At 35.4% G+C, this 23,230-nt stretch overlaps 2 protein-coding genes across 2 annotated transcripts; both read left to right on the top strand.

Annotated features, from left to right (window-relative positions):
* Positions 1 to 2,174: 2,174 nt before the first annotated feature.
* LOC115925827 lies at positions 2,175 to 6,431 on the top strand. The gene is made up of 6 exons (XM_030989803.1): positions 2,175 to 2,300; positions 3,037 to 3,339; positions 3,670 to 4,038; positions 4,662 to 4,764; positions 5,713 to 5,792; positions 6,238 to 6,431. Exons 2-6 carry the CDS (start codon positions 3,081 to 3,083, stop codon positions 6,429 to 6,431), a joined length of 1,005 nt encoding a protein of 334 aa, XP_030845663.1. The 5' UTR covers positions 2,175 to 2,300; positions 3,037 to 3,080.
* LOC115918777 (receptor-type tyrosine-protein phosphatase alpha-like) lies at positions 6,401 to 19,571 on the top strand. Its single transcript, XM_030990101.1, has 16 exons — positions 6,401 to 6,673; positions 7,066 to 7,153; positions 8,533 to 8,609; positions 9,337 to 9,373; positions 10,149 to 10,246; positions 11,407 to 11,532; positions 11,847 to 12,001; positions 12,780 to 12,915; positions 13,430 to 13,585; positions 13,987 to 14,086; positions 14,481 to 14,554; positions 15,105 to 15,233; positions 16,002 to 16,127; positions 16,589 to 16,740; positions 17,425 to 17,560; positions 18,172 to 19,571. Exons 1-16 carry the CDS (start codon positions 6,533 to 6,535, stop codon positions 18,466 to 18,468), a joined length of 2,028 nt encoding a protein of 675 aa, XP_030845961.1. The 5' UTR covers positions 6,401 to 6,532; the 3' UTR covers positions 18,469 to 19,571.
* The last annotated feature ends 3,659 nt before the right edge of the window (positions 19,572 to 23,230 follow it).

Genomic DNA, 23,230 nt, shown 5'->3' with positions numbered 1-23,230 from the left:
GTATGCGGTTCTGCGATAGCTGATGATTCTTCTTGCAGCGATAACAAGTTTTGCCTTCCAGGTCCAAGTGAATGCAGGTGCATAGCTGGCTACGCAGGAGCATTCTGTAATGAAAGTAAGGTAGCACAGTGAATTGTTTTGAAAGTAATCCAGTATGAAAGTGAGATATATTTTATATGGGTTGTTGAATAACACTATGATCACAGTCAGTAGCATTGCTACCAGGGGGCATGATCAATTCTAATCTTTAAACATTTTATTTCATGAGGTATATTAAAATGATATTTTAAAATCATTCAGAATCTTTTGATAATATTTCGATTTCATTTAATAGGTTTCCCATCCATTTTGGAGGCCTTTTTCCCGTTCTCTCGTTTGTTTTCAACTTATGCTGAATATTTCTTCCTTTTGTTATGGGAGCGTGTTTTTCCAATAGTTACCTTAACCCATTGTCTACTGGAACCTGGTGGTCCCTGTGTTAAGTCTATGGGAATGAGATAATTCAGTAGTCAACGGACTAATACAAGCAATCCCTTTGTTATTATGTATCTAGCCCGACACAATATCTAACGCCTGGGTATTGCTCAATCGAATATAATTATGTGTAGACATTTAATAGAAAATAGAGATCATACTTAAAAATATGTCCTCCTTTCAGGGTCCACCGTTACCTTTGCAAATTTGATACAACGTGCGAGTATTTTTTTTGTGGCCAAATCGCTTAAATGAAATAGGTCTATGTTCTGATTCTTTATTCAATTTCAATTTTGTATAAATATCGCGAGTTTCAAAGATTTGTTAATACCTAGATTTGACTTTATTCTATATTTTTAGCCTGCCGCGATGGGGAGTTCGGCTCTGACTGTCTTCAGGATTGTCACTGTATAAATGGAATGCCGTGTGATGTGTTTACTGGAAGATGTGAAGAAGGCTGTGAGCCAGGGTGGTCAGGAGAAGGCTGTCAAGGTAAAGTATCATACTGGGCAAATCTAGAGAGGAGGAGGGTTTCAGTATAAATCAATTGAAAGATATCTATTTCAAATATCAATCTAAAATGTGATAAATGAACTGATGATGTAATGTCGCCTATGTAAAAAATGTAAAAATGCATTCTTAAAGATACAAAATAATTAGAGGATACACCGCTAGAAGCCAAACAAAAAGAAGAAGAAAAGAGAAGAAAACAAATCGTATGTCGGTGATCTGCTCTTTCCATTATTGACCGAATGCTAGGAGCCTTCAAATTAGGGATGAATAATGTATCGTCGCAATGCGTTACTCCACCTAGGCCCTCGCCATGAATTGCAAAGTCTTCAAGGAAACTTCAAAGTTCAAATATGCAAAAATGTTGTATCCACGATAGTATCCCACTGCTGCCATATATATATATATATATATATATCCACATGGGTCAGACAGTGTTATGGACCTTTCATTAGTTATTACAGACGCGGAATTGTAAAAGAAGGAACATGAGAAGAAGAAAAAAAAGGAGAAGAAAAAGGAGAAAGGGTTGAAAGAAAGATAGAAAGAAAGTGTTTTTACTATGGACTTGGAAGTTTGAGAGATATTCCATGTCACCATTGCAATAAAGAGACCAGATAGTTATAAACAATAAATCGAGACCATTATAAATGTAATCTTATAGTGACAAATGAATATACCTATTATTTGATAAAGGAATCTTTGAAAATATTTGCATAAAGCTTTTAAATACGAAAACAAATATATATAATGGTTTATTTATTCAAAAAATAAACCATTATATATATTTGTTTTCGTATTTAAAATACGAAAACAAATGTATTGTATTGCTTTTTTCACAGTGCCATCCGTTTGCCCAGTGGGTTATTTTGGTATCAACTGCACTGACCATTGCAACTGTCCAGATAATGTTGGTTGTGACAAGGTCTCTGGATTCTGTATTACAACAGAAGGTCAATGTGAAGTAGGATTCACATCAGACTCAGTGGACATGCCAGAAAGCTGCAACTCATGTGAGACTCCATTTCTGCATTTAACTAATTTTTAAATATTGCTTTGGTTTTATGCATAATTGTTTATATCATTTTCTGCCGTCCGTCTACCGTGATAGAAATATTTACAGTGGTAAAATACAAGTCATTTAGAAATCGTTATATGCAGAATCTTTCCCCTCTTGTTTTAAGTTACTGGATGTTACAACCTGTGTTCCCGCACATGTCACTGTCGAGATGGGGAAGATGATTGTAACTCGGTGACTGGTTCTTGTAGCTCAGGTAGATGCCACCCACGATGGACGGGGGAAAGCTGTCAAATAGGTATACATCATTACTGCTTTATTCGTGTTTTTCATTTCCTCCGATAGAGAGTTGCTAATTAGTTTACACATGCTTTCACATAGTTTACACACTGTTGTGTTCACATTAGGTGTTGTATCCTCTGGAAAAGACGCTATAGAAATCAAATTATCATTATCATTATCATTATTTTCATAATTATCATTATCATTACTATTATTGTTTTTGTTGCCACGCTGTTTCTTTACTGTAGACTCACCATGTGCCTTGCCTCTCATGAATTTTTATTCATTCCCATATTCATATAATTGTGTAATCCTTGCTTCTAAACTATGGTAAAGAAAATACCCTGTAAATTGGCAAAGAAATGTTACAATTCATAGTGGTATTATTTAGAATAATAATAATTCCGCTATGATGTCTCTAAGCGCTTTACAGATATACTATTACCCCGATCATTGGATTCAATACTTGCCCAAACATACTGTGTGCACAATCTCCACTCCCTGGGGAACATTCCAGCCAGGCGTTTCTTGAGTGAAAAATGCAACCTCTACCTTGGTCGCTTACATACAAGCCTAAGTAACTCTGTACTAGCTACGGTTAGTTGTGAGAAACATGACATGATAGCTCTTCTTTGGATTCCATCGATTGATTCATTCTTATTATAGTCTGAAAATCATCACGAATATAAACTGTAGCAAGAAGATTTGATAAGTTAACTGATTATTTCCCTATCTGTCTCCTTTACGGTTAGGTCGCTTTCAATCTGCACGTGAGAAGACAAATCCTGGTATTGCCATGTTTTCCTGTGCAATCTCGTTCGATTCACCAACTAGCGTTGAACCTGACTTTGTGAAAGCTACCACAGGGGATTTCTCAAGGGACAACTGGGAAACGGCCAAAGATCCTCCACAAAACATCTCTTCAACAATACTCAATTTCACGTTCAACATCCAAGATTTTCCGGATGACAGTTCTATGTATTGTTTCATCGGGGACCCTTTCAATAAATCGTCCGAGTTCGGCTATGTGAAGTTGGCATCTGCTGCTCTTTATGGTCCGTATGTTTTACAATGCTTTTTGAATAATATACATGTAGTTAATATTAATGAAATCGCCAGGCACTGTCTGATGTTCATTTTTGTCATAAATATACTGTGTTGAGTTAATAAAGGGAAATCGCATCACTACATTCATACTAAAAACATGTATGATTTATCGAGAAGGGTTGCTGAATTATGCAATAAGCCGAAATCCACATGACCAAAGGTCTTCACATTCATAACTGATTCCGAACAGTTTTTGCTTTTTGATGGAAACCAAATTATTAAAATATCGATGAAGGTTTCACTCTTGACCAGTGTTCTCTTTTCCCCTAAAAAAACAGAGCTGCCAATCTTAACTTTACTACCTACGTTAGTTGCATCCAGTCATTACTGGGTCGTCATCTCTTGGAGACCCTGGAACCGTTCCATCGATGCAGGTGATGGTCCCATTACTGGCTACAGGGTTTACGTTCATACTAAAGATGGGAACGAGACACACAGCGCTACCTTGCTATCAGATGGATCTTTGAATACTGGGTCTTCAAGAGGTAGGAGGGAAGTGACTAGTGAAGGATTAGACTTGTTGGAGTACAACATCACTGGTCTCGAAGAAGGGACAAACTACGAGATTCAAATCGCGGTGATTCGGGAAGGTCCGAAAGGAGAAGGAGATCGAGGACCTACTTTCAGTGTGAAGACCCAGGAGTTATGTGAGTTCTTCAGTTTTATTTACTTTTTGTATCTAACAGCTTTTCCACAGAATAATCATTCGTTTTGTCGGTCGATATAATATAATGATTTAATTCAAGTAACTGAGTAATGTGGATATGAAATGTACTTACTTTCAAAAAGTGGGATTTGCAGTCTCATTGTCGCATTTGAAAATATATCAAACGGGAGATTGGTTGATTAGGAGTATTGCTTTATTTAGTTAAGTCACAGACCTCCAAACAGGATTTACACCAAAAATCCTCTTCAAATAAATGCGTGCCTGATAAATAACTTAAAAAATGTATTTACATAACGATTCAGCTTTTGCATACAAAAATCGGAAAATTAAAAGTTAGTATGGATGGCATTGGGCAACAAAATTTCAAGCATTTTCCTAAATATTATCTAAAATATTCTTTTGGATCCATAACTCCTGGAATACCCACCTTCCTTGTTTTATATGATGTTTACATACGCCATAACAGTATGTTAAAGTTATCTTCTCGTTGCTTATCATTTGTCTCATTTAAAAAAAAAGTAATTTCTATAATACTCATGTTTAACGAGATAGTCTCAACTGAGAGAGCTATTGTTTTAATATATTTGTTTTAATAATTAACAGTGACCATAGCGGCCATAGGTCATATCGCTGGCGGCGCCGCTGGAGGATTGTTAATCATTTTGTGTCTTATTGTTATCATCGTCCTGTTGTTACGGAGAAAAAGGTATGGGGGAAGGGGTAGGCTGGAATGTTCCTGCATTTCATATATATATATATATACATGTTTATTTCTATATAAATATACATTATTTTACTCTCTGAGGAATACCGTTTCCGATGAATATTGAAAGCTAGAACTCTACTGACAAACTTTATTCAATTCAATTCAATTCAATTTCGGTTTATTAACGGTTTATTAATATCAACAGGTACAATGCAGTAGTCCAGGGACTAATAATGCAATGTTTAAAATAAAATGTGCATAAAAATAGGAATGATCATACAAAATAATGTACAATAAAAATGATAAAATATAAAGTTAACATTATTGTTCATACCTAAAGTTATATACATATATAAATAAATGATAATAGATGGATGAACAACCTTAAACAGTTACTTGAAATATTGAACCAATTATTGCAAGTAAAAATAATCTTTAAATAAACAAATTATTATAATAGACATATATATATATATATATAATAGACAATATTCTTATAGACTTCGGAGAGATAAGGAGGTCGAATTCGATTTTACAAAGTGCTTTAATAGACAAAGGTCGCATTTGTCACTTTAAAATAGACACGGCAAAATTAACTTGTATTCTAAGAGGAAATATCTGATAAAAAAGTATATACGTTGGAGACTTATTCAAATAGAAGAATTCAAAAAGTCCTTTTATGAGAAATAGTCAAATTGCGATTCAAAATTCTATTTTAACATCGATCACTTAAAAAATTTGTTTCTTAACTATAATGCTCCAGCTGTCATGGTTCCATTACAGTTAGTGGGAAAAAACAATATTCTGACCAAACATGTTAATTTGTACCACATTTTCGAAATGGAATAAGTTGTAATAACAATAAATCTAGATTTGAATTGCGTCTAAAATATCATATCTAATCCCTTTAAAGATTATAATATGGGATCTGTTTTCACTCGTTTTCAGAAACCGACGTGACAACATTGGTAAACGATCACCTCCTCTACAGCCTGCACATAACGACTATACACCCCGTGAGGAACTGGGTAAGTTCCAGAAGATGATAGTCATGATGGTGCATACAGTAGTAACGCTTTCTATTTTCCCATAAGATTGTTCAGTGCGTCCCTCGGGTGACATAGAAATAACCTAATTGATTGTACGTTACATTAGGTATTTTCCATTAAGCCGATTCGAAAGACATTTATGGTTGTGTTTACAGACCAACAATGCCAGTTTAACGTGGCGGAGAATTCTACCGTCACGTTAAACTGACATTGTTGGATAGATAACCTTGGTTGAAATTAAGATTTGGGAAACGTGCCAGTTGAATGCAATGTGAAATGCTTTGCATAATTATGCCAATTAGCAAATTGAGCAAAATCCTAGAGATAAACCTCGATTATTTCATGTAAAGAGTAACCCTTTTCCTATTCTTTTCCTGGTCATTTCCTCTCATTCTCTTCTTGTTCCCGACTTCGATGTGCGCAGAGACAGACGAAGAACTGGGACGATCTGGCCCATCGCCGTCGATCTCCTCACGACCCCAGGGAGACCCGCTGTTTCTCCGAAACGTTGGACACATGCAGCAGCATCATCAGAGGCGATGGATCGCGAGGATGTCGGGGTACCATCCGTCAGTTCTACAGAGAGTCGTCCAAAGGAGCTTAACTCGATACCATTGACTGACTTCCCTGCTTCCGTTCAGAAGAAAAGTTCACGAACCCTAGAGAGACCCCCTATTACTCCCAAACGCTTGACACTTGCAACAGTATCACCACAGGCGATGGATCGCGAGGATGCCGGGGTACTATCCGTTAGTTCTCCAGAGAGTGGTCCTATGGAGCGCCAGCCGATACCATTGTCTGACTTCCCTGCTTTCGTTCAGAAGAACAGGCATTCCACTTTCTTTCAAGAGGAATTCAATGTAAGTGATTTGAAACGGAAACTATGAAAGACTCTTAATCTTAATGGATTATTTTGCGTAGCTAAATGGATCGGAAAGGAGGCATGTGTGCCCCCCCCCCCCCAGTTGCTCTTGTTTGACTAAAAAATGAAGGGATAGAGAAAAAGGGAGGTTGGAGACAATTTTAGACGAACCCCGACCATTCTCCTTTTGGCGGCCGCGTTGTCCTGCATTCTATGTACCTGGAAAATCTAATGCCCCCACGAAGCAGGATTGCGGGACCCACTGAACAAATAATATATTCAACATTGACTCTTGAAAATGTCCTTTCACTCTCATATTCATAACATGAACTTAATAGCTTACTTTGTTAACTAATTATTAATTTCAATTGAATTTTTATTTTAACAAAGGACTTGCCGGAAGCAAATATCTATCCGCAAACCGTTGCCAAGAAGCAAATAAACTTCGAGAAGAACAGATACAAGAACATCCTGCCATGTAAGTAGGCCTAACTAGTAAGTAATATCAGCAAAAAGAGTCCCATCTTATTGATCGATAAGATTGGTTTTAGTGTAAGATCTGAAAATTTGTCTTAGTCCACAGAACAATGATTTTATATCTTAAACAGTTGTTACCAGTCGTTATTTACGATAATGAAATATGAAATACAAACATAACACATAAAGAAATAAAACACTCAAATATATTACAGAACTATTATATAAGGCAAAAAAAAACGAACATTAAGGGATCACCCGCTTCAGATCAACCGTCAAAGATAATCTGTTCTTCCTCGGGGTCCCAAAATAACGACAAGAAATTGATTAATTATTGATAATAATAATATTGATAATAAAACACATCCATGGAACCATGGAACCTAGCTTAATTTAATTTCGATTTTATTGAAGGGTATATTTTTCGGGAAATAAAATGAACTTAAAGATTACAGTTAAATTTTTAGGCTACATAAATTATTCAATATTTTATAGGGATCATTTTTTACTTCTTTCTTAAACAATCCAAAGTTATCTAATTTTCAAACATTACGAGGTAAGTAATTGTACAGTTTACTACCACGATAGGCCTATACAAGAGTACGTTTACAGTATTCTGTATTCGGCCTAGATAAGGTCATCTTGTTGCCATTTCTCAAGCAGTATTCTATTCATTGAAAAAAAAAGAGTGGAGCCTTATGCATAATTTTTTTACATCAAGAAATAAATGTGATTTATTTGGCGATTGCGTAGAGTCTCCCAGTCAGTCCAGAACGTCATGAATTGTATGCACAGACCTATGTTCTAAACATTTATTTTCAATATTATTCTTCCAGCACGATTTTGCAATTTCTGTAACCTATTCAACCGTGTCTTTTTTCGAGGTAGACCATACTACATCAGCATAATCAAAGTGGGGTAAAATAACTGCTTTCTACAAAAGCTTCGAACTGGATCAATTCAAAACATAAAGCCTTCCAAAATAACTAATCATATAGACTAACTAGACAAATAGAATGTCGCAGAATGGTGTGGACCATACAGGCCTTTTCGCGTCGTGATCTAGTGGAAACGTCGTGGGACTATGAATCACATAATTTGAATCCATAATGTAAGACGTCAACGTACATTTTCCTCTCTCCACCCAGATATTAAAATGGGTACCGGTAGGAAGGAATTCCCTGATTGCTGTGAGCACCGAAATCGGTACCCTTTCAGAGTCGAGGTAATGTTCGTGCACCTTGAGCACGTTGCGTGGTGGATGTGTGCGCTTTAAAATTATCCGATATTATTATTACTATGATTATAATTATTTCAGTTGTAGAACGCCGTAACCATACACAGTCTGATTATGAGTTAATATGTCCATCTTATATCTAGATGACTCCTCGAGGGTACAACTGGCGATACTCAATGATGACCCAGATTCGGATTACTTCAACGCATCTTTCATTCCTGTAAGCGTACAGTACAAGCAACAACTCTCAGCCCAAAACCCTTTTGGCACATTGGTCTTGCCCTCACTGTGCAATCATACTTAGGCTCGCCCAGCTCGGATTTTCCTCTATAATCACCTCCAAACGCACATGTCTGATATAGCAAGTCATGAAAATTGTCATCTTCTCTTTTGAGAAGGACGAACAACATATGTTTAAATGATAAATTTATCATAAAATTCAATAATAATTTTCGCACGCACATCTGTACGTCAGAGCGCCGGTAAATGTAAAGAAATTGGCCTGACTGTTAGCTTTCTCGTCCAAACTAATCGATTGTCGTACTGAGTCACACGTTACCACAACCGTGTACAATGCTTTTTAGTATTGGTTATCAGCAAAATGATTACACATATTAATTTCCATCGCATACTTAACCATTGAAAAATAGAATCTGCATTTATTCTACTTTGAATTACTTTACAGTAGGTGCACGACCGACTCTTAACATTACCTTTATAAAAGAAACAAAGTCTGCTCTTCATTTTCTTTGTAATTGAAATATAAGCAGAACTGATGACACAAAACATACCAAACATGTTTCTATGGTATTAATCAAAATGTTTGCTATGATGGATATTCATTTTCTATATAGTATATAAATATAAAGTTATGGAATAATGTATTTCGTTACAATACTTACTTTGTTTGTACGTCTATTGTCACCACATTCTCCTTTCTCCGGCAGAGCTTCCAACATCCTCGGAGGTACATTGCATCACAAGGTAATGAAATCATCATTATTTTGATGCAATTGCCGATGTATAATTCCAAGATGACACTGTTACTTTTTCCTGATGAATATTATTTGATGAGACACCTATATTTCTTGATCCCAAATTCAAATTAGCTATTAGTGATTAGGTTTTAGAAGTTGAGTTTGCGTGCGACTTCGCTGGAAACATTTAGCACACATTTTGGGATCGAAATTCCCGCATTTAGTTGTGTATCATCTTTGTAATCCGAATTTTTAGTTACAAATTAAAATGTTGAAACGAAAAGTTCAAGTTCGAATATTTCTCACATAAAGAATACAGGATATAGGCTTATACCAACAAAAACACACCCAGTTGTCATGTAAACAGTTTAGAGGAAAGGCAGACATAAAGAAATGTATTGTTTGAAACTATCCCCATATCAAATTTCTTCCAAAATAGAACTCGAGTACAACCAAAAAAGACAAGACATCCCCAAAACAGATAATTAAACGAAATGTGTAGACACAGCCATCCTAATCGTGACCTACAGTATGTTGCCAAATAATTTGCTTGATGCTCCGTTTGTTATGTTAATGTAATAAATGTTTATTTTTAAGGCTGATCGAAATTTGAAGGAATCTATACAAACAAAAACTCTGCTTTTATTAGATTCCTCATATTTTACCTTCGATTCTGTCTTACGTACCTCAGGTTTTCCGTGTAAAGTTATGCTTTGTTTTGCTTCTTAGTCGTATTTGATATAAGAAAGTTTTGGAATGACTTACTTTTCATGATTTGCAAGGACCGAACAAGGCCTCTATGGATGATTTCTGGAGGATGATCTGGCAGGAGAATGTGGCGACTATTGCCATGGTTACAAACCTTAGCGAAGGAAACAAGGTACGTATTATTATTTCAATATGTTTTTTCACCATGATCTTTATTCGATTCCATTAGACATAAATTATATTCCACTTGAATAAGTGGGTTATACAAATTATTATACAGAAACAAAAAGTTTAGCATGAAGTAAATAAAATCGCACCAACCTTTCACATTTATACATGTAGAAACAATGCTACATTAACTTCATCTCCCCTCCCCGCCCCTTCAATCTAGAACCCCCCCCCCCCCTCCCGTTCCTCTCTTCTTACCACTATACCACCCGCCCTATTCCCTAACCACCCTATACATGCACACATTATCACGCACAAAATACACCCATTGCCTTCTTACCAGACGCGCTTAACCCCCCCCCCCCCCCCCCCCTCCTCCTACACACACACCCTCACGCAGGGGAAGGAGATATTTTTGTCTATATATTAATACGTGATACCGTCACGTTGAGGCTTACTATTATTAGTGGAAATGTCAGATTTATCACGTTCACAGACATTAGTCATTAAACAAAAAATGTGGTGGGATTTAATGATAGAATATCCCCGCCAAGAACAAGATTTATGTACGTGGACGACAAACGTAGAGGATTAGGGTTATGTAGGTTATGGGGTAAGATTATGATTAGCCAAGAAACGTTTGCTGTTGTCTCGTAACTGTGAGATCATGGGTTCAAAACCAAGTCGATGTGTTAGTGCCCTTTGGTAAGGCATTAATCCTCATTGCCAAGTACCTCAAAGAGAACTAAAAGCCATCTGCCGGCTGCTTATTTACACATAGAATGTACTTCTAAGCATTCAAGTTATACCATCAACCAATCACAATCACATTGTTGAAGAGTTGGTAAACTAACGGATTCCTGGTCAACTTTCGTGATGGGGTTATCCTAAAAGTGCTGCTATTTTTCCCTTTTATTTCAAGAATATAGTTTGATTAGGAAATCCCCTTGTTCCCTGTGTAGCGGCAAGTGCCCTCTTCCGTTACTACCCTTTTGTTTGAGCTATTCCATACATGGCGTTTGCTACTCAGTGATGGTGGCCAGGTTCTAAACATCTTAAACATGGTTCTCCAGGCTTCGGGTAACTTTTTTGAGGATGGAAGTCTCAAAGATAGATATCCAAATGTTAGTAATATTCAATTTCCATTTTCCTTCGACGCATTAGATCAAGTGTCGTCAGTACTGGCCGGAAACGAGCACAACTCCTCTTCTGTTCGGTGACATTACCGTGGAGTTGGAATCTGTGGAGAAGTGCAGTGGCGGATCAAAGCGATCATTTGTCCTGCGAAAGGTACTATAGTCGTTTAATTTAATGATGACCATGGTTCATTATAGAAGTTATTGGCTTAATGATGTCGGGCAAAAGCAATACAATCAATAATTTCAATTAAGCGAAACCGCTATGTAGATATATAATAGAGGATGGAGAATCAGTCACAATAACCTTGTGATCATAAATCATAAATTTCATAAAAAATCAGAAATAATTTATACACGAGTTAAATACTGAAAACCCACTGAAAACATTGTTGCAGGCATACAAGTCTAAAAAGGTTTATAGATGGATATGTTTGGTATGTGTTTGGCACATCTTTTTTTGTCTAGGGCAAAGCAAAGACTCAGAGATTTCTCAATCAGTTCCACTACACCAAATGGCCTGATCGAGATGTTCCAAGGAACATGTCCTCTCTGCTTGACTTCATCTCTGAGGTGAGGAAGGATCATGAACAGAACAACTCTCCATTGCTCATTCACTGCAGGTAAGTCTAACCATGGAGGGTCTTTGGTCTGAATGCTAAAACGCCTGTAGAATCGTATGACCTTGCCTTATAAGAAAGTACATGGTAAATATGTTTTTCCTGCTACCATCGTATCATGTCAGAACCATAGTTATAAAAAGTACCATAGTAACCATGGTAAAAACATTATACCATGTGGCACTTTGACGGTTACAATGTACATGGTCCAGTACCATCTCTGAGGTATAAAAGAAACATTGACAGAATACTCTCTATTGTTCATTCACTGCAGGTTAGTCTAAAAATGGAAAGGACCAAGGTCTGAATTTTAAATGCCCGTAGAATCATTTGACCTTGGCGGCAGTAAATCCCTAACAGAAGAAAGGACCAGAAACAAAAACTCGAACCATGATTAGAATACTATAGTCCCATTATTTTGTCAAATAACCGAAATACGTGAAGGACGATAGTGATGCCATATCACGCTACTCTTGATTCTTATTATTTCCATTCTACTAGAATTTAAAACTTTTTACCAAATTAAATTGATATAAGTATGATAACAGAATGTTGTGTCAAATGATAATCATGACAATAAATAGTAATCCAGACTTTATTAGGAAAAAAGAGACGGCAAAACGAAAAACCTAACCAAATCAATGCATGTGGAAGAGAAGATGGTTCCTCTACCAACTCTGCACAAGTCATTGTAATGACTCTGCAACACTTACCACAATTACGGCCATTGCATACACTATGGGATCGTTCCATAAAAATTCTTTATTTGATTCCCACCTAGCGCTGGTGTTGGGAGAACAGGTGTGTTGATAACCATTGACAGCGTAGTCAGTGAAGCCAAGAGAAACAAGCTAGTGGATATCTTCGGTTTCGTGTCGAAGATCAGGCAGAGTCGACCCAACATGGTGCAGACAAAGGTCAGGAAAATGAAACGCTTTATGTGGCGTCATGAATCAATATCATGCAAGGGCTTTAAAGATCGAACACCTTTTTAGGCATGGTAATGATTCAAAATCCTCTAATTATCAAATCAAAATTGATAATAAGAGAATTAGTTAGCAGATATATCTTATAAAGTAGGCTTACATTGAAAGTTTAATTTGTACAAAAAGGCCAACCCGAGTTTGGCCTTTCAGCGGGACCCAAACTTCCCTCTCAGCTCTCGTCTATAACGATTTTGCTTCCTGACGAATCAAATAAAACTTTGAGGGAATTCATCGCACGTGCGTACCAAGAACTTTCAGTATAAATTATATCACCACAAATTGTATGGCAATAAACGAACATTGCAAAGTACGGTTAGGCCTAATAAAGGTATAAAATCAAGTCCTCGATGGAAAAGCACATAGTAGTACCATCTGAACACCAAGTCAATCCCAAAAGGACGTCGTTCAAGGATTGTATAATGTTTCTACTTTGTTTTAAATACAGGAGCAGTACAAGTTTGTTTACGAGGCTGTTCTTGAATATCTACTTTCGGAGAATACGGCTATCCCGGTCAACTATTTCACGTCTCGTTTGGCAAGGCTTCAGGATATTGATCGCAACAGTAAAGGAAGGCGAACAGGAATGTCTGTCCAGTTTGAGGTAAAATACATCACCATAAATACATCCTGTATTGATCGATTGCCCCTCTCCCCTATCTCTACTAAAGATATCGTCATGGTGTGTGTTTCCCCCCGGGGTTTCCACCCAACAATCTGTCGGTACAATATGAGTTTATAATTTGAAAGTACATCTGAATAAATGGTTGTATTAGTCACGTACAATTTGCCGGGAGCATGCATACTCGTAACGTGTGCCCTCAAACCTTAAATTGTGTTTTATCAGTACCCACAAACTCCTCTGCGACCCTTTCCCTTATTTCTTCTTTATTTTGGAGGGGGCTGGGGTCGATCAAATTGCCTCAGAAAGAATAATACTATTTGTTAATAGAGATCATCATTTTACAAGTCTGTTGTCCTTCTTTTCTCCTGTCTCCTGTGTAGAGCATCAAGATCCTGTGCCCCGACCCTCCTGCAAGTATGATCAGAAATGGAACCACTGCAGAGAATAAACCTAAGAGTCGATACGGCAACAGTCTTCCAAGTAAAGATTCATCATCTTCCCATTCGCGACAATGATTACATACAATACAGTGATATTTAGTATATGTGGAATATATACATGCTGTGATGTGATGATAATGAGATAACATAGAATAGATGTTTTTTCTGAAACAAAAATCTCAAACTGACATCAGATGATATCATTTTATATTGTAAACACAATTATTGCAATACATTTTTTTTCAAAATGGAGAAATAACTGAATTTTTTTAAAGGTATCGGCGTTTTTATATAACATATACCTACTCGAGATATTAGAACATCTAGTCTTAGGGCAAATCATCGTTTAAAACATAGATTACCGAAATGAAGGTCTGAGCAATGATTTTATTATTTTCTATTTCTCAATCTTTTTTCTCCAAATTATAATAAAGGCCGAGTGAATCGAGTAATGCTGCGCTCAGTTAACACTCAGTCTTCAGATTTCATCAATGCTAGCTTCGTGAGAGTAAGTTGTAATCGTTTAATTACTTTATGATCTAAAGTTCATCTGTTTAGAGTCAATCAATCTGGTTTGATGTACCTTCATTTAGTCAATATGACTATTTCAAGTTATTTGAGTAAATCTAGTGTGTAAGAAATTACAGTTTGACTCATTTTTTATATAACGGCATTTTCAATTAGACAGCCTTGTGCTTCTGATGATTACGTCTACCTTTGTTTTTACCTATTTTTGAGCAAACTGAGAGGTCCGAAAGAAACATTTCTGCAAACTGTAAAATTTAAGGGAATCACTGCAAAGATTCAAGCCATGACAATGATATGGGTCTTTTAGCAATTGCAGGTAGGACAATAAAGATAAACGATAGTATATTCGTCTTTATTCATTTGACGACAAAACGAACTATTTTTCCATTAAAAAAGCTATCATCTCGAACACTCTTTGTCATAAATATCAATTCAGGCTAGTTGGAATTCAATCTCCTGTAAAGAGGAGTTCCAACGCTTACCTATAAAACCTAAAAAGCAATTTTATGATCGATTTATATCTTGGTTAGGGCAATCATGGTCGGTTCATAACCACTGAGATGCCTATGCCTAACACCGTAGCTGATTTCTGGGTAATGATACTTGACTACCAACCAACGGCTATCATCATGCTGAATGATGATAATCAACGAGACAAGGTATCTATGTGTAGTAAAACAAAATAATAAACATAAATTTCATTTACTGATTATAATTTCCGTTGAAAAGAATGAAAAGAATGAAAGTTTTTTTTTTTTTTTATAGCCATGTAGGGCTATCTTCCGAATAATGATAATAAATAGAATAATTATTTAGTGAATATAGTAGAAGAAATATCTCTGCTCTTAACATAAATAGATGGGAGCTCTATAACGCAGTGTTGTTGAGCTTAACAATTCCTAAACGCATTTGTCATCTTTGACATGTACCTTATTTTAAACCGACCAAGGTATACTGAATGCAGTTCAACAGTGGTAATGCGTTTGTATTGTAAGTTGATCTCGTTCTATTTTGAAGATCCTTCCTTGGTGTGTAAGTTTGGCTATATTTTTCTGTGGTATTTTAGGGCGGGGCTTGTAATTATGTATCTCATTCTAATTCTATCCCTCTGCGCCTAAGAATAATTTACTAGATCGATGGCGCATAATAAATGCTGTATTCTATATGTTACAAAACATCGCCTTGATGCCAACAAAGCCATATCACTGTACGGAACATAGCCAGAGTTACCATCAACCTACTACCGAGTGTATGATATAATCAGTGTATGACTTAAATATTATGTGAACTGTATTGTTTTACACTACAACTAGGACAACTGTGATTTATGATATCCTTTGTTAACTGAAAATTGGGAATAGTTCTTCATGTTGGGATTTTAATAAAGAAATCATTTTACTTTAAATTTGTTTGTAACATTCTCCTAGAGCTGTGCACGGTACTGGTTCGACAATGGGATGGCGACCTTTGGATATCTCTCTGTCTTAACATTGGCGACTACCCAAAGAGAAGGCTTCGTCCAAAGGACGTTGGAAGTTTCTAGGGGAGATAAGGTAAAGCCATTTCTTGGTTTGTTTTTGTTTCGCTTGTTTCTCATGTTCTTGACAGGTTTACTTTGGGGAGTGTTTATTAATCTGTTCGATTTTGCTAGTTTCCTCTAAAAAGTTGCCGGAAAGCGTACATCGAATTTTAAGGCTATCGAAAGTACTTTAAAAAACCTGCAGCCACGTTAGTGGAGCAAACCGCGTACCTAGGATTTTATTTTAGGGGCGGCAGTGAGCACGCGAAGCTCGCTCCCTGGGTGGCGGGGGGGGGGGGATAGGTATAGAGAGTGAAGAAGCGCAGTAGCTATGACGTTTCATTGCATTATTAGAGAAATAAAACTTCAAAAGACATTTATTGTTTAGACTGTAGAGATTTATAGATATCTGATTCAGACAGAACATTCGGTCGAGGCCGTGATGTACAAACTATTTTTGATGAGCTTGTTCATATTTCATGAATATGTTGTTAGGTTCGTCATGTTGTAGAGCAGTACCAGTTTCTAGATTGGCCAGTCGATGTGATCAAACAGAAGAAGAGCGCACGATCTCTTCTAAAGCTCATAGAGGAAATGAGGGAGGTCTACTCTACTCAAAACGAGTCGCCACTCGTAGTGCATTGCTTGTAAGTATGCAGATCAAAACAAATGTAATATACATCGGATAGGCCTATTTTGCAAGTCCAGATAGTGAAAAAGTATATGTATATCCATACTTTCTTATAAGTAAACGCGATGTTAGGAACCTTCTGTAAATGGGACATACTGATAAGACAAAATGCTGACAGTTGGACCTCACTACTAAAAGTACTTTCCATCTACAATTCTACACGATTAATCGTCCCCACTCATTGTATCTCCTGGTGCGAATGTGGTAACTAACGCACACCCCCTCACACACACACACACGCGCACGCGCGCACACACACACACTCACACCGACGTGCTCTGTCTCGAAATAGTTAATAGAAGTCTATATTGAAATTTTTTCATTGCTAAAAATCAAAATGTCCAGGGTGACGATACTTTTTTGGTTGATAAAATAATACCAGATCTGTTTACGGTTTTGAGGCCAGTACTTTATTGAATATAATTCCCTTTACAAAGTTCCCATACGTAATAACTTTCTACGTGTAGGCCAACGTATACTACTTTATGAATTTGTTTCGTAAATAAATAAATTAATAAATAGTGACGAAGAGCCTGGATACTGGCATCCCGCCCTCTTGATTTGAAGATTAATTTTGTTTGGGTAACTAGGAAGAAACGTCTTACTTTCACTTACTACCCTCATATATTTGTATTTGCAGGAATGGAGTAGGTCGCACCGCAGTGTTCTGTACTGTTCTTGAGTGCATCTCTCAGATACTTGACGAGGATGATGTCAATGTCTTCCAAACGGTCAAGATGATGCGGAATGATAGGATGCACTTCGTTCAAACCGAGGTAAAGTATCCCGTATAGACATGACATTTAGTAGCTCAAACTTTATAGTACTGTTAACCACTTGCGTACATAAACCAAGTGGATCTTGTGTTTAGCCATTATGAATTAGAGCATCAATCACTTTGAGATTAATTTTGTTGTTATTTGCTATCCGAAAACAGAAGATTTAAATGTAACGGTATCCAATACTTATTACGTTATGGATACAATCATGAGTAATTTTTTATACTTATACATGTATATAGACTTTGAAAGTCCAAGGAAATGTCATGATTTAAGTATTTGTATAGTGTATGTAAACCAAACAATCTGTTTCATGTAGGCAGGTTTTATGTTTTCCTTTTCTCCTCTCTAATGTACTCTAGTTTTTATTATTATACTTTCAATTTTATACTCACTTAATCTATATCATCTTTTGTTTAATAATATATCAAACACATCTACATGGGCTTTCTGGGATATCTGTCTTCCAATTCTTACATTATCAGAGCAAATATCGTTAAAGAAAACACATATTGTAATTCTAAAAGAGGTGACGACTTTTAAACCATTCATTCGAGCATATAGCGAAATCTTGACAGGCATTTTATAATATGTTATTCTTATTACAGGAGGAGTATGCATTAATCCATATGCTGATCAATGGGTATATACAAACCAACGATTACGAGCAGTTGCCTTGCGCTGACAATGACGAGCATACATACGGGAACTTGGATTGCGCTGCACGCCCTGCCGCCGTAGAGAGCGTGTATGAGTTAACCGAGATCGAAGCTGGCGCCACCGCGTGTCCATCGCAAACACACACAGAGGAAAGAAATGCGAGTGAAGATGGGGGAACACAACATGTACAGGCTAAGACAACAGATGGGGAAACCCTCTATGAAAACTTTGCGTATGAACTTTAGGAAGTGGACTTACTACCAGAATTATCTTCTTATTATACTTGGTAAAAGTATAACATTCATAGGGTATGTCCTACTCTCTAAGTGATATTATAAAATATACACATTCAGTAATTAGGGTGCAAGGTTGGATACACAAAAACAAGGAGATTTGTCCAATGGTGTATTTCTTATTCATTCACTTATTCAGATATATTTAATCAGGATTACAAGATCACCTGGAAATGAAAATATCTGTCCTCGAATAAAAAACATGACAAAATAAACATGAAAACAAATATGAAATCAAAACAATCGTGAAAATAAAAAAAAAGGAAAAAAGAAAATGAAATAAGGTATAGTTTGATCAGTAATGTACAGACCTGTTTTAGTATTAACGTTTACGGCAAAGGCATAAATCATGTAGCGTCAATAATGTAATCTTACTAATAAAATCTTTATGTGGCTAGCTTCATTTTGTTTCCACTTTCCCCCCCAAATTATAATATTCAAGAATAAATAATGCCACTTTTTGTCTTAATCTTTGGTTCTGCATGTGAATGGATCTGAAATGACAAAACGTGTAGACCAGGTGCATGTAGGCTTGTATTGTCTAGGAATGAAATATTGAATGATAATGGTGAGAATGAATCGGAAACAATGAATCATTTCATTTCAAAATCAAGTGGATAATGATGACTGTTAGTTATTTGGTAGATTGTTGAGGTAATTTGGCAGGTCACAGTTATTCCATTATAATGGGACATAATCTAGACAATCAAAATAATGTAGAGCTGTGTGCGCATGATTGAAATCAATTATTAAACATATAGAAATAATTATGAAATACAAATTACAAGAATATATATCCATGGACTTTGAGAAGTGCGTCATAAACTTCAGACGCCAAATTTCCGACGTTTACACGAAGCTTTTTTTCTTCTTCATCAAATCATGTTGCAGGGTAGGGGTGATATCTGCCATCTGTGTACTGAGTTTTAATAGTTTATGATTAGTGTAAGGTGTAGTACTAGAAGTAGCTACCTCTAGCAAATATTATTATTTCAATATATTGTTGTACATTATATTACTTACCCAGAATTCAATTAAATGCAAAATTTACTCGACTTTAATCGACGGTGTTGCTTATTTTAAACAAAAAAAGTTTACTTGTATGATTTTGGTACTACCCAGTATTGATATAATTATGATATACATAAAACCATGTATAGGTGATGTGCAGTGTCATATATCATTATACAAGTTTAGGCAACATAGTGCATTTAGAATTGGTTAACTTAAAATAACTAAGCATCATTTTACGTGATATTTTAGAATTATGTTCATAATAAGTTTTAAACCCATTGGATTTTTGTACCCACTCTTTTTTACATCCGCTTTTTATATATGCTTCTCTTACTTAAATTTGTCTGTTCTTTTGTTTGATTATATATGTTTGTTGCGTTTTTATATTTTGTTACAGTTTACCTTTTAGTGACTCTTCTATTACTCTGCAATTGCAGAAAGTGTCATTGTTTGTTAATATGCTCTCCCTCAAATTAGTCAATGATTAAAAGTATGTTTGAATTTAACCCAAAAAAAGAAATAAGAAGAAATAGAATAAAAATAAAATGTTAATAACATATTTTTTTAGGGGATATAGTGATAGGAAATAGATTTTTGACAGTCAAAGAATTGAAAGTTAAACTTATCTATTATGATGGTAGATGGTTGAGTGAATATGCCAGAATAAGAACCGCAATACAACAAAGATGGAGGCGAATCATAAAATATGGCGAACAAGTTTATGACTTCAACGATTACAAAAGTAAATCAGTGATATACTCTAATTTGAATTTGAATAGTTTTGAATTTTCAATACACTCTATTACTGTGAAAATATATATATACTGAACTCATAGAATTAATCCAAAAACCATCTAGGGCGGTAGACTTCTGGAACAAAACCTTACAGACAAATTTTACTATTAAGTGGAATTCTTTATGGTTATTTAAATTGAAATATGCTCGTGATAATTTTTTGATACAATTCAACTTTAAATTTATGTATAATATTTTACCAACACCTGTTAATTTATTCAAATGGAAAATCAAAGAAAAAAATTATTGTGTTATTACTGTAATAAACATGGTAATATTATACATGTATTTTTTTAATGCGAAAATATTTATCGATTTTGGAACGTTATTGAAATATTATTATGTAACTCCTTCTGTAAAGATTTTAAATTCTCACCCATTTGTGTTGTATATGGTTTTCATGACGCAAAAGAAAATGTTACAGATATTGATTTAATACTTCATTATGCTTTATTTGCAATCTATAAAGCGAGTGTTGGAAATCAATTTAATAAAAATGTAGTGAATAGAATAATAAGCAAATATTTTTTATTTATGATGAAATACAAAAATAGAAGTAGAGGAAAACAAAACTAAGACAACGAATTTTAATATCATTAAGTGGAAGAAGACAATTACTAATTTAAAATCTGCTATCAAGTAAATAGAGATATAATTTGATTTAGACATGTGATTAAGGGCTTTTGTTATGAATATTTATGTACTACGATGTTATCCATGATTTTATCTGAATAAAGATTTATTTCAACAACAAAAAACAACAAAAAACAAAAAACAAAAACGTTTTTTAGAATGTACATAATGCTACTATGAAGCCAATGTTACTATACTTCATGACGTTTTTTTAGAGTATGATAAGAACATTATGTTGAATACTAAACGTCGATTTCTTAAGTGTGAAAATATGTACCCATTAGTTGATAAACAGTTATTACAGTATTGTATTAGTTATTACATACAAAGTATATATCCCTATAGTATGCAGATTTTATGGTCGCCGAATAATTTTGTATAAGCATGAGAATATCTTATATCGCTTCAAGATGCTTTGCGACTCTTTTGCATTTTAAGATTGGTGTTGTTATATCTGATTAGTTATCCAAGGACCTATATCAATCAAGAATAAAATAATTTAAATGTAGACGTGTTACATGTAGATTTATGTCGTGGTATGGCGATGGTATGGGATATTATTATGTCATTATAACTGATGGCACAATTTAATTTTACAATAAAAGTCACACAATTTCATTCAATTATTTCATTTAAAACTAATGTTACCAACTCAAACAATTTATACCAAAACATTTGTATATATTTTCATACCCGTCAGGATATGATGCAGCCATTGTTACTTAGTGTGACATGTCAAACAATTACATTTTTGATAACTATACATCTGTAATTTTGTAAGTAATTATGCCACAAATTATCATGTTTATATATAGGGAAGTTTAAAGCACGGGGATTTAGAGAACACAATCTATGACAATTATCGGTAAACCATAGAGGCACATGCGCCTCCGTGGCATTATGGATAAGGCATCGGTCTCCCAAACTGGGGATTGTGGGTTCGAGTCCCAACCGGTGAGGTAGGGACATATATTTTGTTTTAATTCAGATCACACCTACACTTTTATTGTGTGTGTATTATGGAAGAACCCACGTGGATCCACAAAAAACGATGGTGGAGAGGATGATGATAATAATAATAATAATAGTGGGTTCTTTGTTCTTGATGGAGGGGTTAGAGGGGGGGGGGTCTACTTTTCCAGGACATAATTGTTTTATATTGCCAACAGGGTCTGAATTTCAACATAATTTTGTAAAGCGTGAGATTGATGATTTCCCAGGTGTGTAATGATTTGTGATGGTGGCCGCGGCCCCGACACATAATTTTATAACATATCAAATCAAAGGATTGGATAAATTAAATGTAATATCAATTTAGATTTATAATAATCAAGCATATATCATGAGTACAATAAACTTAATTATCAAATACAATTCGGCTTATGAACCTGTTTCTTTATTAGACGATGCAGCCATTCTTTACTGTCTTTTATATGACAATTATTCAGTTGTAGTTTGTCGAGTAATGATGTGTGCGCTGTATGATTGAAAGCAAATGTGTAAAGTCATAGGTCTTCGACCGTTATAATTATATCTCATAATCTCATATCACATTAATCCTCTAGTCATGTGATGACTCTAAAGCTATTCGTACACTGTGAATAATACTAAAGAGCAGGACAAATAAATCGGCAGGAGATTTAAATATTCAGGAAGAAAAATGATAAAAGAGCGTGCAATAATACATCCGGAAACTAGCCCTTTTAGGTGAAATTTCGAATTACATACGAGAAGATGGGGAAGAAGAAGAAGAAGAAGGAGAAGAAGAAGAAGAAGAAGAAGAAGAAAAAGAAGAAGAAGAAGAAGAAGATGAAGAAAAGAAGAGATCGCAGGAGTACAGGAGGCGAAGGAGGAGGAGGATAAAGAGAAACAGGAGAATAACAAAAAAGTACAACAAGGAGCCTGAGAACCATGAGAAGAAGAGAAAGAAGGAGAGGAATAAGAAGGTGAAGAAGAAGAAAAATAAAAAGGAAAAGAAGAACAAGAAGAAGCAGAAAGAAGAAAATAAGGAAGAGATTCGCAGGGGGAGAAGAAGAAGACGAATAATTAAGAAAAGGAGAGGAAGAAGAAGAAGTAGAAGAAGAACTTCCCTATGTACATGACTGTATAGGCCTTCACAAAATGTAAAAGCCCAAAGTTTCATGCTTGTTTCTAACTTTAGGAAGACATGTGAATTAACATTGCTTTACTTTAGCACAAACGGGCACGTACGTACGTTGATATCGTACAGTACAAAAATACACAGCTGTTATCTAGCATATTCGAATACTTC

The sequence above is a fragment of the Strongylocentrotus purpuratus genome, unplaced genomic scaffold (assembly GCF_000002235.5).
Source record: "Strongylocentrotus purpuratus isolate Spur 01 unplaced genomic scaffold, Spur_5.0 spur5_contig_843, whole genome shotgun sequence".
Classification (NCBI taxonomy): Eukaryota; Metazoa; Echinodermata; class Echinoidea; order Camarodonta; family Strongylocentrotidae; genus Strongylocentrotus; species Strongylocentrotus purpuratus.
The sequence above is the reverse complement of the archived record's forward strand: the minus strand, read 5'-3'. Positions and strand labels throughout refer to the sequence as shown.